This window comes from Anser anser (genome assembly GCF_964211835.1).
Source record: "Anser anser genome assembly, chromosome: 3".
Taxonomy (NCBI): Eukaryota; Metazoa; Chordata; class Aves; order Anseriformes; family Anatidae; genus Anser; species Anser anser.
The window spans coordinates 89,092,460-89,111,659 of NC_139722.1; the positions used below are offsets into that span (position 1 = coordinate 89,092,460).

Consider the following 19,200-nt stretch of genomic DNA (forward strand, 5'->3'; position numbering starts at 1 on the left):
GACACATCTCTCTTCCTTTCCTCTCCCTCAACACCTGATGTACTGATGTGGGAGACCTTTCCAATGGCTTGGTTGGGCTGGGTTACCTTTGCGTTCTGTCTCAGAAACACACACATGCCCAGGAGGTTTCTCAGACCATATGACGATTAAAGTGCTCACGCCGCTCGATCCAGGCAGCTCTTTACTGGTTGCTTCTAAGGTTTGTGTGCATTCTCTTAGCACTAATGACTAGAAAGGTGAGAGCATACCATTGCTCTAATCCCTTTGTCCACTGGACCTAGAACCCCAGCCTCAGGCAGAAGGGAATTATAATAGAGCCATAGGTGATGCATTCTGATATCCTAAAGATATATTGTTGCTGTCCTGAAAAATCTAGTTGTGCTCAGTGAGGCGTGTGAATTGCTGCTGTTATCCTGGATTCTTGACAGACTTTATGACCAGAAGAGAACTATTGGATTTACAATATAAAAATAAGGTAACGATAACACCAGGAAAAAGCATTTGCAAAATAACCTGCATTCTACATCTCACAAATAAGTAAATAAATAACTCTTGGAATTATGATTGGGAATAGTAGTTCTTGAGACTCGTGGAAAGGACGGAAAGAGAAGCCAGATGAGTCAAAACTCAAGGTGGGACCATGCTGTTCTCCTCATTGAGAGAAAGCCAAAAAAATCAACTTTCAAGAACCAAATTTTTGCACTGTCCATTGGACATTCTGCAAAATGTGATATGTGCAATATTTGTGAATGATGCTTCTCTTTTTTTTTTATTTTTTTTTTTTTTGTAAAAATATTTCTTTAAACAGTAATTTAGTGCCTCAGAGACCTCAACTCTATATAATGCAAGGAACCAAAGGAGACTTATAGTCCTGAGGGTTTCTGGAAGCCATATGAATGTATAGCATCTCAGAAATAGCTCAGCTTTCTGACAGACAACATGCTACCCTTGGATGTGTGTCTTCAGCTGTGCAAAATAAAAAAGTAGAGAGTCATCATCTACTACTACTAGGATCCTTTTCTAAAGGACTCTCTTTAGAAAGCCCGTTATGGGATATCAAAAGGGGTTCCCACATGGTTTTAGATGCTCATGACACCTGGAAGGCTCCAGCACAAGTGGGTTTAGCAGACTGTGTCTGGATGTTCTTGTTTTTTTCAGGGGCTCAAGTGACAGCAGCAATAAAGACACAACCTTTTTCATGCCCAAATTGTCTGGCCTAAAGCTGGCTGCGGGCTGCTGCTCTCAGTCCTCCTGCTGCAGTATAGCTACAACCTAAGCCTATGCTCTCTTTGCCACCCCTAGGTCTGGCTGTACTGCCCCAGCTCATGTAGATGTTTACCAACTGCTGATCTCTGCTGAAGTCATTGCTCAAATACCTGGACAGATGTTGGGTTGGGGTGAGACACTCCCTGAACATATGTGGGTTATGGGTGAAAAGTGTGTCTTGCATGGCCTTGCTTGTTACCATCTTATTGTCAACAGTGAATCCTTTGTTATCTTTTAAAATAAATATTTCTCTTGGATTTAAATCTACTCTGGAAAGTCTGTGCCTTTCCCAGTCAGAGGAAGCATCTGACAGCCTCCCATGTGTTGTGAAACTAGCTCTTTTCCTATGGCTGCTTCCATGGTTTGGAGTGGCTAAATCTTCTCCGTTCCTCAGCCATGGCGGCTGTGTCTGGCACCGAACAACTATTTAGACTTATTTTGCCCAGTAAAACTGAGGTTGCAAAGCAGGATGGGAAATAGGACTCTAGTCCAGAAATAAATCAGTTTATGTCAACAGACTTAACTCTTCGTGGTCACTTCTTTGTTCATCTGAGTCTGCCTGAACTAGGATTTTAATCACAAAAAAACTTGGAATATAGAGGGGGAAATGCTGGAAGAGCTAAGGATCTCAAAAGATTCCCACTGCATGCACCTTACCCCAGGAAAGAAAAACCCACAGTAAGGCACTTTACTCTGTTTAGCTACAACTATTTAAATGTTGGGTGCAGGACCTTTGTACAAACACTGTGCAAGCTTGCAGGAAAGTGCATAGCTTTTCTTTGCAAAGCTGACAGTCTAAATGCAAAGAGGCAGAAGCAGTGGGAAGGGATTTTCATGTAGCCAGTCTGTGCCTGAATTCCTCTTTTCCAGACCCCCTTATGCCTAATTGCTCCCTCTTGATCATCATGGAGGGGAGAACTCTGATTAAGCTAGGGAACTGGCAAAGTCTGAGGTTAAATTGAGAAATGAGATGATGGGAACTGTGATTTTGGTTAGAGAATCATAGACCCACTTCTTGAATTATCATTGCCTATTTATGTGCCATTATTTCTAACAAACTCTTGTTTCAGCCAAATATTTTCTCTTTGTATGCTCCAGACAACACTTTCTAATCCATGTTTGTTTTATTGTGTGGCTTCAGTTTTTTGTTGTTTTTTTTTTTTTTTTTCTTCCCTGCGCATGATTACACTTATAATCACCTGGTATAAAGATATGGTCAAGGACAAAGGGAAAGCAGAGAAACATTCCCCATGGACAGTCTCAGAAGCTGCTCAGGGGTGAGTGCTGAGGTTCTGCAAAATCACACTGTGGCAACAGCGAGCAGAGCAGTCGCTATTTTGCAATATACTGACGTGACAGTGATCACTAACTGGCATTCACTTAGGCTCTTCACGCTGCATTATTGTGTGAGATGTCGTTATCTGGCAGTGACATTCATCTGACTACACACACCCTACATGTTCACAAGCTGGCTCCAAAGGAGGGAGGGTTGGTTTATTTTAATATGTCATGGTGAATATTTCAGCTGTCACTCTAGGGGAACTGTGTGCTCACACTTAAGGATGGCCTCACATGTCCCCTGCGCTCTGGCAGATCATGCAGATCACACAACTAACATCAGGGACAATGTTTGATGTGGCAGCGGTTGATGCCCACAGAATTTATGAGACCGAGGTCTCTGTTTCACAGTACAAGGCACAGGTGCACTGTTCCAGATGATGCTGGTGGAGAAGTCATCCCAAGCACGGGACTCCTTCTGTGGTGATAATGACATACAGACCTGCTGCATCATCTGCATTCGGCAGCCTAGGCAGGAATGTGGCAGGATTGGGCTCTGGGAGAGGAGCTGGTGTAAGGATAACCCATCGTGCCTATTGCAGGCCTTTTGTGTGAGCCAGCTGTGCTGGAGGAATAAGAGATGCTGCAATGTGTGACCTTGCCACTCTAGGTTGCAGAGCATGCTTTTTGTTATAGAGGGTTTTTAGACCTCTCATTCCTAGGCTCACTGAGCCCCTACGGTCGTAGGAGAACACCTTTACTTCCACATGCCCTATTGCTCCATCTTTCCTGGGAGATGGGAACAGAAACCCCCTCAGCCTGCAGATAGCGTTGACACCAGGTCTCATGTGCTCTGATCAACACTGGGCGGAGGCAGCACCTTCATGAGCAGCCATACGTGGGAAGAAAAGCGGTGAGCTGGCTGTGAAACAGCCAGTATAAACATCTCCTCCCAGGACAGATGCTGTGCTCTGGGCTCCCTGTGCAGCTCGCAGCATCTCTGGTGTTCCAGTGCTACACAGCCTCCAGTGCTGTCCATCAGGGTGTCATGTCCTGCAAGCAGAGTGGGAACAATGTTGTTACTGGGGAGCCTTGCTAGAAAAAATACACTTTTTGCTCTCTGTCCCCAGGGTTAGATTTGGGGCTCCTAATCCCAGTGAGGAGCTGCAGTCCTTGAGTAGCCCATCCAAGCCACGGGTGCATTTCTGGAGGGAAGTGCTGCTCACCAGGATTTAGGGAGACAGATGTTAATATACCCTGATTAAACGGCTTCAAGGCCATATTTAGGCTGTGAGCTGGCCTAGAGGTAGGACGTGGCTGGGCTGTGGACTGGGAGCTGGGAGCTGGTCATTGCTGTTGTGGGCTGAATTTCCTGTGCAGCCTGAATGGCCTGAATCCATGCTGCAGTGAGCCTCAGCTCTCTGTGAGGGGAGACAGACACCTCCAGAAGGTTTTACATTCAGCTCCAGGTTCCTCGTGGTGGCATCTGTCCCACTTGACACCTGGGTAATCAACCTGTTAAGTACCTCTGTTATGTGCCTACAATCTGATGCAACATCTCTCTGAGCTGTGATGTGGCTTGGGCTCCCGTGTCACGTGCACACTCCTGAAAATATTTTCATTATTTATAAGGGGTAGCACCCAGAGATCAGGAGTGAGTATGCTAAACTGACAAGGTGTCATGTGCAGGAGCGAGTGGTGTGTCATCATTTAACCCTACTCCACAGCACTCGATCAAAGTGATGTTGGTTTCCTTCTTTGTGCCTTACAAGTGTGAAATCTATCTGGGGAAGGCGACACTCACACTGCCTATTTCTATGTCTGTTCTTCTGCTGGGAGTCTGCAGCAGAAGGAGTCTTGAAGAAAGCAAAAATAAACCGTGCAGCCTGGTGAGAAGGTTCTTGGAACGTGCTGTTTGCTGGATGTTGAGTCGTGAACCTCCCTCCCTGCGTCACCTAGGTGTGTGCTGCTGTGGGACTAGCAAAGGGGATGGGAACCTCGCTATGGTTTGGCAACACATGGCTGAACTTGTGGGCTACATAATATAGGCCTGTGCAGTCAGGTTCTGGGTTCAGTCAGCATTATTTGTCTTGTCTTCTGTGATGGCCCATGAAAAGCCCTCCTCCTCATCCTCGCCTCATGGCCCGTTCTTTCCCATGGCACACGTCTCTGAGTCTTTCTTGTGGGAATAGCCCCACGCTCTGGGTTTTGCTGCACAAGTGTGAGTGTAATTTAGCTGGCTTGTCTTTTGGATGTGAAAATGAGTAATGAAATGAAATTGAGAGAAATTGAATTTTGAGAGAATTGAAATTGAGAAAAGAAATGAATAAAAGACAGTTCTGCATGAGCAGGAAACAAATGTTCTGTCTGGTAGAAACCGGTCGACATAGGATTTCCTTAGTCACCAGCATCTTGGGAGAGGCAGTGAATCCAATGGCAATCACTGATGCCGAATGTCTGTTCCTCTTTCATCATGCCTAGCATGGATGATCTGTACGTGTCCACCCAGGATCCTGCTGCATCTCCCTGCCGATGGGCTGGCGGGTGTGACACCAGCTTCCCCCGTCACACTGACTGAACAGTCGGGTTGCTAGACGTGATTCTGCAATGATGTATCCCCAAACTGCTGATTTTTTTTTTTTTTAATGCAAAGACTTTAATCCCCTCTCTGAGGATAAATCTATACAGGGACATAAAAACCTGGATCTGCTGGTTTGACATTTCCTTCCCAAATTTAGAGGGACAGGCTCTTTACACCCCTCCTTGTGTTACTGGCAAATTCCTCCTCAAGTGTCTTTTTATGGCAATTTTACCATCTGCCTGTAAAGGAAACGATGCTGGCAGTTCTGCAGAGAGGTCCCTCCTCTATGTTTTGTAATTCAGAGTTGTACTGAGCTGTTTGGATTTACACAAAAATCCTCTTCTTGACATGAAGGAGGTTCAATGCATGTGTGCACTGTGTGATTCATGGAGTATTACAGTGCACATTGATTATGTTCAGAGACCAACCGATTGTCAGCTGCTCTTTTTTTATTTTCCACACATGTGACTGACCCTTGGATAGATAGTCTTGTGACTAATCCATGCCAGGAACATCTTGATGGACTTCCTGATCTCATGTGCTCTGTAAACTACCTGGGCTTCCCGAATGACAAGGAAGTACAGCCCGTGTAAGACACAACACGCAGTGCCATTGCACTTTATTTGCACCATGATTTTAGCAGGCAACGTCCCAAGTCCTTACTCAATATTTTTCTTAGCCTTTACTCAAGCAAAACTCCCACTAATTGGTACCAGCATTACCACAGTGATAAATTTGACAGGAGGGGTATTGCACTTCTTTCTGAGAATCTGCATATCAAGGGCAGCGCTGGGTAAAGTTAGCCAGCACTTCGTGTTATTCAGATTTTTTTTTCCTTGTAGTTTCTTGTAACATTGCCAGTCACTGAGTATTTAGCCTAAAATTTTCCATCCTAGGTCTCTTGCTTCAGCATGATTAATTAATTAAATTGTTAAGTTTTAGCTAAAATGATTCTTTGGTTTCTGAGAATAAGTTTAGGAAAATGACAATGCTTTGCCCTGTATAATTTTTCCTTTTTTTTTTTTTTTTTTTTTTACTGTATCGTCACTGACTATTTTAGAGGGCCTAGGAACTTCTCTGGAAAGGGGTCAATATGTAATTTGTTGCTACCCTTTAAAAAATAATAATAATAAAGACAAACAAACAAAAAACCTACCCAGAGCTAATCAGGTCTTTATCTCCAAAAAGCAGTGGTGTGCACAGTCCCAGGGAGCAGGAGAGCCTGTGCTGTCCCAGGCATCCCTCGCTGAGCAAGGCTTTATCTGCAGTTGCTCCACTGAGCTTTGGACATGTGAGAACTTGTGGTGAGCCTCTCTCCAAGTCGTGGCTAGATGTGATGTCAGACTACGTGGAGGAGGAGCGTGCTGATTGCCATGTAGAAGGATGGGAGGTAGGAAATGAGGACAGAAAGAATCTGCGGGCCAGCACGTGGAAGCTGCGGGGATGACACTAGGAAGGGGTGGTGAGAAAGCATCAGAAGATGATGAGAAGGGAGGTAGAAAGACAGCAAAGATCACAGACAGGAACTGGGGATGCCAAGAAGAAGAAGACGGTGAAAACAAGGAGCTGGCAGAGGTGAGGAAGACGCAGGAGGAAAAGGTTATGGAACAGAGCAATTGACAGTCCAAGGGCAAGGTCTGCTCCTCAGCCTTAAGCACAAGGTGGGATGCCTGAGCTCTTCTGTCCCAGTTAGTTAGCTGGGAAAGCCAGTGTAAAAGTAGGTGTCTTGCTGGAGTCATGGAGGGTCTCTCCTCTTTGCCAGGTCCATACCCTTGTCCCAAGACAGAGTCATTGCTGCCCAAAATAGATGTGACCAACATGTCTTTCACAACCTTCTGAGGCATCCCCATGCACTGTAGACTTCAGCTTCCTAAGACAACATCTTCTTACTGTCCAGCCCCAGCTCTCCCTCACAACAGCCTCATCCTGGTTCTCCTGTCCAAGCAGAGAGTATGAACAATTTATTCCTTTTTTTCTCTGTGGCAGATTTTTGCATGGCCAGGGAGCACAATTTTGTCTTCCATCAGTTCTGTTTCCTGGAGTCCGAACAACCCATCTCTGTTGGATGTGTATCTTCTAATCTCTTCCTTTCCCCTTTTGCTTCCTCCCTTCTCCATTGACCAGACACTGGATCAGGCTGCCCAGGAGCTGGGGTGAGAAGAGAGATCACTTCATGCATCTCCCCTGGACTCATCATGTTTCTCCACCACACTCTGTACAAATCTTTCACTTTCAGGGAACAGAAGGACATTGTCAGCTCACAATTAGACGTGCAATAGCATCACCACAGCTATCAGGTGATCAGGTAGCATCTGAGTCACATTAACTGTGTGCGGTAATATGAGCTGGTTAAAGTCCCTGACTCACTAGTGGGAAGGTATTACCTTAGCAGAGCTCCTGCCCCTGCTCGTTGTGCTGCTCTCCCACCCCCACTGCAGGGACAGCTCTTGTGCCCTGCTGGTGAAGTACTGCAGGGCCAGCCTGTGCCACTTCATTCCTGTGCACGTGGAAGGTGAAGGTGTTACCTGAGCTGTTGAGCAATGCCTGCTCAGAAAGAGAAACCACTGAGGGGTGGCAGGAAACCACCAATGGATGGCAAAGAACAGTCATATCCCAAAATAGACTGTTCCTGCTCAAGAGGGAGAGTCTTTACCTGCAAGTCAGCAAGGCAGCTGGAGGCAAACTATAGAGGTGTCATCAGGCAGTCAGTTTGGCATCACAGGGACGCCAGGTGAGATAGGGGGGGATCCAGATTCAGCAGCAGCCCAAACTGGAGGAAGGAGCAAAAACTGGAGCCTTAATTTCACTGTGTTAGCCTTAATCTCATTAAAGTTGTGAAGTGAGCAGTTACAATGAGGAAAGCACCAACAGGAGGAAATGAATAATTGTGCGTTCAGTGTGTTCAGGACAGAGACTGGGTAGAGAGTGGTAAATAAACATGGCGAGAACAGGAGGAAGTTCTGAACCTATGCAGATTATAAATTACAGTTTGTTCTGTGTGGACAGGAACAAACTGTGGTTTAAAAGTAGACTACCTTAGGTTTATAAAGGTGGTATCTTAGTGTTTGCATCTAGGATGGAGAATTATATTGAGAAGGTTAGTCTATGCTCCTCCTAACTTGGTGGTCCTTGACTTTGCAAAGTTTACTTGGCTCTGAGCAGTGCTTTTTGTGCACAAAAAGTTGGCTGAGGGAGTGCTCTGCTGTAGAGAACTAGGGCTTCCTTGCAAGTAAGGTGTTAGAGTAGGTAGCAGCATCCTTGGGCAAGGATGGGGTCTGCTTAGAGGTGAGAGCATGTGGGGAAGCAGGAGGCACAGCAGGAGGCCATCTGTAACACTGCCTTGGGGTGTGCTTGTGGTCCCATCCCAAGCCCTGATGGTTTGATCTCATATGGTGAAAGTCACCCTAGTGCAGTGGGACCAGAAGAGGCCTGTGTCCTGTTGATGTCTAAAACCGATGCAGCCAGGATGGTGGGTCCTTTTCCATCTTACCCCCTTGGACATTTCCCCGGGATGAGGGTGGTGTGTGGGAAGGGGCCAGCAGGCAGTTTCACAGCAGTGCTCGTTAATAGAATCACTGCAGTGTTACCCTTTATGGAATATACTACTTTGAGGGGTGAGTCTTCAGGGGATACGTTAGATGAAGATGCATGTATCAGCCCAGTCAGACAACTTAAGGGTCAACAGGTTCCCAGGCTACATGTCCCCAGGTGCCCAAGTCTTTACGGGGAGCCAGTATATCTGGGTTCTCTCTGTAAGCAAATTGGGTGGAGGCCAAGGGAATTAGTGCAGTGAAAGGCTTACCAGGAAGCCAAAGATAAATATTCATGTCTGGATTCGTTTCCCATCGACTTTTTTAATTACATAAGGAAGAGATGATGTCTGTGAAAGAATTCCCCTTCTCCTCCCACAGGATATAAAGTGCTTTGATACACATCCTTTTCAGCAACAAGAATCATCCTGAAGTGAGTTCCTAGAAAGTCCCCCAGGAAGAGATCTTCATATTTTCTATGGCTAATCCGTCAGCTCTGAAGAATGGGATAGCTGAAATTCCCCCTATACAGCAGTGGAGCTGAAGGCCTGTTCATTGTCTGCGTGACACCTAACCCTTTGCTCTGAACTGGAGCAGGCAAGCAGAGGGTCCAGCTCTGTCATGAGGTGGCATTTGCCTTTATATGACTGTGTACACAACTATCCTCATGTTTCTTGTACAATTTGCCAAAAAAAAAACCCTCTCTTGGGCCCTGTCTGTGCAATAATTTTTTGGGGGGGAGGTTAACATAAGTATTTTATGTGACAAGACTGCCCTGCTCTCTCACATGCTAGTGTTTTCCTCCTCTCCCTACCTGCTCATCTCACTCCTATTTAATTTTATATTTCATCTCTCTCTTATTTACCGGTCTGCTTAGGAGGGGATTAAGTCTCATTTGGCATCATGTCCTTGAGATCACAGCCCTGTTTTGTGATGAGCTCAGGTTTGTACACTGACAGTTATGGCTTCCTTGTGCTTTGATGGGAAATCCATGATATTTTGGGATTTTGGAGACAGAAATGCATGCAGGTATAACATAAGAGTAGCTGCTGGATTGCTAAGGCCTGAAGGGTCTGTCAGGTAAAATTAAAAGGAGGAACTCAAGATATCCAGTGATGTCCTGTGGAGAGCTAGGCTGGAAGTTTGCCAGTTGGACAGCCACATTCTGGGCATCACAGCCAGCAGAGCAGTGATCAGAGCAAGAGGGGACTCTTTAGTACATTTAGTTTTCTCTGACTTGTCACATGCAAAGAGAAATGCGGAAGAGCTCCTCAAATCCACCCAGAGACAACCCGTCTGTGCAGGGAGTGATCCTCTTCCTGGAAGGATGATGTGCCATGATGGACCACCGCTGCCAGCCTGGGTGGTGGGGAACCTCAGTTTCTGTGACGTGCTGATGCTCCCCTTACTCTCCTGCCTGCTCCATAGAAAAGCTGCATCACCAAAGCATTGTATTTTTTAGGCATCAAATCAATCTGGCAGAGCCTTCACCAGGGAAAGGGGGATACTGGTTGCCTGTTTGATCAATGCCCTCATTTTCAGCTTGTCCTTAGCTCCTGAAAGGTAAAATGACCAAATCAACTTGACAGAGATATCTGCAGTTTTGGCAAAGCATTCCTACTTATTTTAATTGCTTTTAATGAGAACGCTGACTGCCAAAATATTTTGCAGTGCAGTTTGTGTTTGTGTGCAGGCAAATACAAGAGAGTTTTTTGGTATACATATTTGTGTTTGTTTTTATCATGTGCACTGTGAGGCAATATAATCCTGCTGGGACCATCAAACAGGCAATAGATTGTTTCAATCTTTCACTTCATACTATTTTAAGAAGAAGGAAGGCCCATTGCCTTTTTGAACAAACTCTTCTCTGCTTTCTAAGGCAGAGTACTTCTGCTGAGTACTCAGATATTTAATAAACTGGTTCCTCCTGCCCTTCCTAACTTATCTTCTTTCCCAGCCAGCTGAAAAATGGACCAGTATCTTCCACAAGAGAGGAAGAAAATGTGTTAAAGCTCTTTCTGTTTTAAGCTCACACCTGTCTAGCAAGAGCAGATGGAAGAAAAAGAGCTATTTTCCTACAGCTTGCATGAAGGCTGGTAGTGCGATATTAATGGCCTGAGCTGTGTCTCAGTTGTCGTATTTCTTGAGGTACCATGTCTGTATAAATGAGAGTATTATTCTTGTATGAGCATTTGACACGTGCCTGCTACAGGAGAAGGAAGGTAGGGAGCACTCAGCTGCATCTGAGCAGCGTCAGAAAGGCAATGGAGGAGGTCTGGGAACAACCTAAGCTGTTGTCAAAGAATTCATGAACAAAGCAATGGCCAGGCAGAGCTGTGTAAGAGATGAGGTGGAGATTGGCTTTCTGTTAAAGAGTATTTGAAGTTTCTGCTGACCTCTAGGAGCACGGGTGTAGCCTTCTTCTCCCGGGTTAAATCGTTCACAACTTCTACCCACCCTGCACCTCAGGAGAAGGACATGAGCTCTGGACATGAGGACACAGCTGCAGTGACCAGGCTCCACTTTCACCCCATTTCACCTCAAGACACGGACACTTGCCGTGGCCTTCCCACTACTTCATGCTGATGACCTCAGATGAAGCCAAAACTCACAGGTATCCTCCTGAATGTCTGGAGCAAGGGTCAGTGGTGGTGGTGCTCACCGCCCTCCCCAGAACAGAAGTGGCACCGCTGGAGACAGAAGGCTCGAGCATCCTGGCACCATGGGCTTTTCAGAGTCTCCCCCCGTTGACACTGAGGAAGCTGAGCGGTGATCAGCCAGACTTCACAGAGCCACTTCTGTGTCTGGGTCAACACTGAGGCCTGAGATGAAGAGCAAAGAAAAGGCAAATGAGCCCGATGGATGGTCACAATTCAAGTCAGGAACCTCAGTCATGTAAATATATCAATAACTGCCTTGTTTATGTTGGCTGAAGTACTTCCCTCTCTGAATTGTTGCATTCACTCAGTATTGTGCTTGTCTCAAAATAAACACCCTGCTTTCTGGGCAGATATCCCATGGTACAATGTTTTGCCGCCATGCTCCGAGCATGCTGGCAATGGTGTACAGTTGCTATGTCAACAGGAGACAAAATGGAGCCCTTTCCTCGGCCCTGAGGTGCTGTTCCCATCTGCTTGCCCTAGCGGGAGGTGTGCGCAGCGTGGGGCGAGGCCCTGTCCTGGCCTGCATGGGATTGCTGCCTGCCTACACGTTGCTGCTGTGGGGCCACATCCTGTCATCCACCAGCTTGAAGAAACACCGTAAATCCTCCTAGTGCCCATGCAGTCTTGCCTACAACCCATTTTAGTAGTTACCTACGTAACTAGTGGCAGTGGCTGTATTCGCCGCTCCAGCCAGCTTTTGGAGGCCTAAAGGGAACTCCCCATGGGTTTCTAGGAGAGGGGCCTTTGTTCTGCTGAGACCCTACTTACAGTACTATCAGACACACATTGTACTGTGCCCCACCATCCCCAGCACAGTGCAGAAGCAGTGGTCCGTCAGAGAAATCCATTCCTGGAAAGCCCACTCTCTGACTTGAGTAGCTCCCCTTTCCCACCACCTCAGTGCCACCATGGCTGACAGTCAGAGCCACTGATGAGAACAGTTACTTTGCATGAGGGAATGTGTTTTTTGAGGGCTGCAAGGATCATCAGCACTGTCCTACTGATGAGCACATACTTTGGGAACAGCTGAGACCTAGGGCTTGGAAAGCTAAAAGAAACTTGATCAATCCAAAAGGAAATCCTCGGCAGACAAGCCACTAAATTCATCTGGAGGCAGTAGCTGGTTATTCAGACCACAGTACCTGTGGGCATGAAGCAGCGAGAGCTGAACTTGGAGAGGGACAGTGCCTCTGCTCCACTCCTTATTTTGTGTCCAGGCTCTGGCATCCGTGCTGCTGAGAAACAGTGTTTACACTACAGTAGCCTTCCCGCTTGCCACCTGACCTTTCCAGTGTCATCCTCACTCCTTTCTGGTTGACTTTTGACTGTCCTCAGTTAATCTCTTGCCATGCCCTTTCCTTTCCCCTTTTTAGCATATTTGCTATTCAGCAGGTTCACACAGCGATAAATGTTTAACCAGCAGATCTGTCACTCAGTCCCTTACTGGAACTCTGCAAAGTTCTCCACTAACTTTGTACATAGGATGGAATAGAGAGGCAGGGCTTCTGTCAAAGCATCGAACAAGCCTTGGCCTGCGTCTTAAGTGCAAGTAATGGCAATAGGGAAACATTAAACAAAAATCACATCCACTCAAGTAGGGAACCAGCCAACCCCAGGCACACTGCAGTATGGTGTGTGTGCCACCCTCAAATGGATAGCAGAGGCATGCTGGGCAAACGTCAGAGCACCACCACCAAGACTAGCATCTACAAGGAGGGCTGGCAGGAGGCAACCATACCTCCACACCAGCTCCACAAGAATCAACCATGTAGAAGGTCTTCGCTAGGCTCACTCATTAGTTGGGGCTTGGGCTGGCACAGCAGCAGGCTGAGAGCCACTGATGTGGGTAGATGAAGCGTGGGTGTCGTGCAGGTTGAGAAAGAGCTGGCAATGCAGAGAGCAGACCCTCTGCAAGGTGACCTCCTCTCCCTTCAGGGGAGGGGGAGCTGGCAGGAAGCGGAAGGCACTGAGCTGCTGGTGCCATTGCACCCCAGCAGGAGAGGAAAAAAAGAGAACTTCTCCTTGCAGGGTGCTTTCCTCCCTCTAACAAGGTAAGCAGGCAAATGGCTCAATTATATGCTGAAGAACAATGAAATAAATGTTTACAAGGTGCCTTTTAAATGCCAAGAGTTATAAACCAGTGAGTGGAAGAAAGCAAGACTCAAGATTCCCTGGTGCCCAATTCAGGCAATGCTTAACTACTAGACTGTGAGGTGTTGGAAGGGCTCCAGTTCCTCATCTGGCAGCTCTCCCCCCAAATCACAAGCACAATTTTTCTTTTTCATTCAAAGAAATAAATAAATACCATCCTTAATTGTGTTCTCTGGAAGTGCCTTGAATGGAGAAGAGAGAGGAAAGGAGGAATCGCAGTTTTGCATCTCATGCCTATCTTTCCAAGCTCTTCCAGGCGCTGACATGTGCATAGGCCCTTCCCTGGTTACAGGAGTATATATAATTAGCACAGAACGTTATGCATTGCCTTCCTATTTGCTGGTGCATTCACCTCTGTGCAGGCAACACAATGTCTGAGTGCCACTTACATGCTACTGCCAGCTTCAGCTGTCCCATGTCCCCAAGTCAGACTCCAGGAGGCATGCCTTAAAGTGAACAAGCACTGAGAGTAAAGGAAATTGGGCCAGGAGGATTTATTTTCCTTTAGGGTTTCAAGTCATTATCTTTCATGTTGTCAACTTTTTCTCATCAGCCTGGATGTCTGGAAATTGCTTTATGTAAAAGATAAAAGTGCAACTTTATAGCACAACTTCTGGAACTGGCAGGAGACCCATCTTCCTTTCACTAGGACTAGCAAGGTTCCTCCTCAGCTGCTCCATGACACATCTATCTGTGTCTGCAGAGGATGGACAGAAGCAGAAAAAGATGCCCTGGAGAGCAGTGGACAAAGCTAGACAGCTGCATGAGCTTTTTGCCCACCTGAGTATACAACTCCTGTCCGGGGCAGGGTGAACTGGGGGGGTCTGTCCCCCTTGCCCCCAGTGCCCTGATCTCTCCAACCGGGAGAACATCTGTTTCACCTGGAGCAGTGTGTCAGGTGTCCTACCTGGTGCTCCTGGTGAGCATTTGGGGTCCATGCAGAAAAAGATCAGAAGATTGACATATTTTCCAAGGAGGTTTCATGGGCCAGATAACTATCAAGGACAGGCAATACGAGAGATTTAAAAATCAGCGCACAAGTGCCTGAAGCCTCAATAATGGGGAATGAAAGCATAACTCAAGGGACAAGCATAACAAAGAGGGAAGGGAGGGGGAGATGAACATGTGATTAGTCTCTTTGAATGGCCTAGAAACCCCAACAGCTCCTTCTGGGACATGGACTATCCTGCTCAAGTCATCTGACAGCACCTTGGTAGTATGCTGTTTGGGGGTTACTGTGGCTAAACAAACTGTGGAAGATGCAGTGTGGAGTAGGGCATTTGATGCTCTTCTGTTCTGCTCTCTCTAATTGCTGGCTACAAAGCAGCAGGGTAGTTTGAGAAGGTTTTATTACAGACACAGAGTTTTGGAGTATGCAGGTCATTCCTTCCCCTGCCACCACAACTCTTTGATTAGTGCAAAGGGTTGTACCTGCACTGCCAGGGTAGCACAGGCTGAGGGCTGGCATCAGGTTTGAAACTATCCAGAGATTCAGGATAGCAGAGAATCATGAGCCTTGAAGACGGAAGGGAAGGCGCTGGAGCTTCTGGACATGTCTGCTGTTTACACTGCTACTGTACTTGCAGGCCCTGGATGTCATAACTTATTCTTTGCTCACTTGCTGACTTTGGTCTAATAACTTAGGAATGATACGCAAAGAATATGGCACGAAGGCTGCTGCAGCTGCCCGGCAGGATTGCACTGCCAGCTTAACTCTGCGGAGGAATGGGAGCAGGGTATGAATGTGGAGGCAGGAGTGGGACTTCTGCAGCTTTAAAACAGGGGCATTAGAGTGTTTAAACACTTGATAGGTTTAAATCTTTGAGGAAAGAGGTCATGTTTTCAAAAACTGATGGGCCTTAGGAAACCCTCTTGCTGAAAAGCCCTTACCCTAAGCCACTTCTAAAATGAAGGTTTAGTCTCCAGCAGTCGCTTTGTCACCCCTGGAAATGGCTTCTCTGTCATGGTTGCTTGCATTCTCTGGGGAAAAGACTGAAAGAACATGCTCAGATGCCCCACGAGCAGACCAAAGCTGTTTGTTCTGTCCGTCTTTCTCCTGAGTTCCCACCCAGTGTAGGGATTCTACTGAGCCCCTTGCCAAATAAAATGTTTTTCCTCATTTCTGTGTCTCTTAGCATTAGGTGTGTCTCCTAATGTACAGATTGCATTTGTAGGTTGTAATTTTTATTTATTCTGCTGCTGTTCCTTTGTTTGAAGAACAGACAAGAGCACCAGCCACGCGGTGGCGGATAGTTTAAAGACTTTGGAACAGGTTTGCTGGCACAGCCATTCCCTTGTGCTGCTCCCATCGCAAACTGCAGCTCTCCTCTGCCTCCCCTTCCTACACTTGGGTGATCTGGCTTTGCTTTGCACGTGATCAGGCACCAAGCAAAAATAACTGCATACCTTTGCATGGCAGAGGTTCCTTCTATCAGCGTGACTCAGCAGGACAGCCATGCATTCCTATGCAATACCCTGGAACAGACATCCTCTTCTTTAGGCTGCATTGAAATTGGGGTGGGACTTGGGCCTCCGGAACAGGGTTGGTGCCAGAGAACAGCTTATCCTTAATTACATTTCCACGATGGGATTCAGCCGCAGGGGAATGAACACCAGTGAATTCAAGGCGATAGAGCTGATTTCCAGGCGAGGTAAAGCAGAGATCTGGGAACCTGAAACTGAGAGTAAGTTCTGCAGAGATAGAGATTTCATCATCTCCGAAATAGCCCTGGCAAAGCCCCAGTAGACAATGTAGCTAAGTTATTCTGTGGCTTTTATGTTCTTTCATGTGGCTCCTGGATTGCTGAAGCCTAACCACAATTATAGTCATTTTATTTTAAGGAATCACACAATGGCATGGCCATCTACTCAGACATTTTGGGTGGCCCCTAAGAGGGACATATCGGTGGCATTTTCGGTCATTGGCATCATGGTATGGCAAGTTTCCTGCAGAGCTATTGACTGCAAAGCCAGTACTTTTTTTAAACACTTATAGTCAAACCTCTGGTTTCTTTTTTTTTTTAAAAAAAAAAAAACACACAACTTTTTATATTCACTTTTTATATCCTGTTGCGGATGCTGGGGCAATGCTTTGAGGTCCTGGAGACTAGGCAGCATTTGGGATGCAGGAGTGTTTGTTAAAATGCTCGTATCTGGAGGGTGTTTGGGCGCCTGGCAGAAAGCGGGAAGTACCCGGGAGTTCGTTTTTCGGAATTGCTCTCCAATGGCGCCAGTCTGCCTGTTTGCAACATTTCACCCAGTTTTGCAAATGTGACAGCCCTCTGGCCAGCGTTACGTGTTCTGCCACAAAGTTTTGCGAAACATCCTCTGTCTCTTATCGAAATAACAACAGGCTAGAGTTCTGCTAGTGGTAAAAGTTCACAACGCTGAACCAGTCCAAAAATAATGTTGGGACAGATTGTCACCTTACTTTTTAGTGAAGCTGCACTCTTTTGCACCACCTTATCATGCCTTGGCAGTACTGCTATATATATATATATATATATATATATATATTCTGCAGACTTCCCTGATCACTAACTTCAGTGCTGACTCCCAGGGGATGGGCCCCCCCTTCTCCACGCCGTGATGAACTGAATAGCTGATGATCTCCCATCTGTCTTGCTGTGGCCATCAGTGCACTGCTGCATTCCTAATGACTATCCAGCTCTCAATGTCTCAGCCTGAGCTCTTCTGCTTACAGAACTCCTTGTGTTGATTTTTAACCATCTCTCAGCGTGCCAGACTGATTTCTTCAACATGTGTTTGCACACATTGGCAGATGTCCTCCTAGCTGTTGGTCGCTTGTACATCGACATGGATGAGAACGTGGTAAGCCATAAACCCCCATCTCCTGTCTTCCCTTTCCCCTTGATCGTGTTTAATCTAAGCTTTTCTTCCAGTAGATGTCATGGTGAGAGGTGAAGAAAGGAGAAAACAGCAGAGGTGAAGCTTTTCTGTTATTCAAATGGGCAGCTCATGCATGAGCACCATCAGAGACAAACTGATGGTCCAAAGTTGTACTTGAGACACATGTGCTGACTCATTTATCATCCAGCCACACTGATTTTCCTGATTCTCCCCCTCCCACCCTCAGTCCCCATGCTGTGATCTATTCCCATGCTACATTTTGTCTATTTAGTCTTTGGGACAGGTTGGTACAGCTGATGCAGTTCAGTACAGCCAGGGATTAATCTTCACCTGATGATTGTAAAGTGCTCCCCTAGGATAATAACAAGCATGTTAATAAATTTCATAGCACTCGGGAGAATGTAGCGCTAGATTTGGTCCTGGCAGCTTACAGACCTGTCCTAGAGAGGGTGTGGTGGTTATGGAAGTCGTGCTTGAAAGCAGCAGTCCCAGCTGCTTCCTTGATGGATGGAGCTGCCAGTCTGACTTTGCCTTTGCATGGACCGCTTCAGAGGGGTTTTTGGGGAGGGCCACATCAGAGGCAAGTCTCCCACAGAGGTGGTCTAAGAGTCCCTTGGTGGTATCCTGGGGCTTTAAGATGGACCTGTGTTCTGTATTAAACTTATGAAGAGAAGACATAGGATTTAAATAGCATTTATTCAATTTCTTTGTGTGATTTTTTTTTAATTGGTGAAATAAAGCCCTTTTCTCTTTTGTTTTATTGAAAACACACCCACAGCAGGGTCTCTGAAACCAGGCAGGGCTGTGCTTGGCGGGTGCCCATGGGGAAGTAGGATGCACTCCAGCAGGGTTGCTCCTTGGGTGCATTCTGTGGTTCTCCATCCCCACTTTGTCCGGTCCATTATCTCACATTCACCAAGTGCCAAATAATATTTTGGAGTCCGGGGCTAACCCTTGCCCCTCTCTGTCAGGCAGCTGCTGTGAGACGGGTATAGGTCTAATTCTGTCCTCCAACCGCATCCTAACAGGCCACTCCAGATCACCGTTCCTGCAGGCTTCTTTGAACACTTTAAATTTCCACCAAGCAGGATACACTGAAATGGTTTCCCCCTCTGCAGGGCCACAGGAGGTAGTGCCAAGTTACTGCAAAACTGTGCCTGAGAGTGCTCATAACCACATTGCGCCTAGAGGGTCCTGATCTGAGACAGATCAGTCCCCCCCATGCTGGGCTTTAGCTGTATAAAATATATTTATTAACAAGACTGTCCCTGCCATCTGTGTGAACAAATGATGGGAAAATATTGTGACTACTAAATATTAAAGAAAGGTGTTTCAGTTCATTCATTACTGAGCTTTCAGAGCCCAAGTACAGCCATAAAGGAGTAGCTCCTGTTGAAAGTCAACTGTCTGCTTTCATTTGGAGCTCGTAGTGATCCCAGCTTCTGTGGTGGGAATATCCTACATGGGAATCAATGTGTGGCACACCAAAGGCTTCTCTGATAGAATATTGGACTTCACCAAAGGCTTCTCTGATAGAATATTGGACTCCACTCCAGCACTCCACAACGCCTATAAGGACCCCACTGCTACTTGTTGCAACCTCAGTTTTTTTGGACAAGTTGCATTTCAGCAAGGTCAATACCAGGGCATCATGCACCAGGATATAGGAATAGCTTCTTGCTTGTTTCAGTCATCTGAGTTAAAGGGCTGTGACCTGTTAGTACAGCTCAAAAATATCTCTGCCTTTGGTTCTCCAAAGTGGATTGAAAATGGATGTGCATGTAACATACTTTTCCTTACCTTTTCTTTCAGGGTCAGGATAGCATATTTCTGTAATATCTGGTTATACATTATACGGAAA

General features: G+C 46.4%; 1 protein-coding gene across 12 annotated transcripts in view; it reads left to right on the forward strand.

Annotated features, from left to right (window-relative positions):
- Positions 1-19,200, forward strand: part of LOC310896619 (uncharacterized protein) — a 77,827-nt gene that overhangs the window by 31,526 nt on the left and 27,101 nt on the right. For 5 of the 12 annotated variants that reach the window (XM_083829076.1, XM_083829085.1, XM_083829081.1 and 2 more), the window contains exons 1-2: positions 15,898-16,153; positions 17,173-17,300. In XM_083829076.1, coding sequence (XP_083685202.1) covers positions 16,054-16,153; positions 17,173-17,300 — 228 coding nt within the window. In that variant the 5' untranslated portion in view covers positions 15,898-16,053. The other 7 variants (XM_083829080.1, XM_083829082.1, XM_083829077.1 and 4 more) reach the window with 6 other exon arrangements.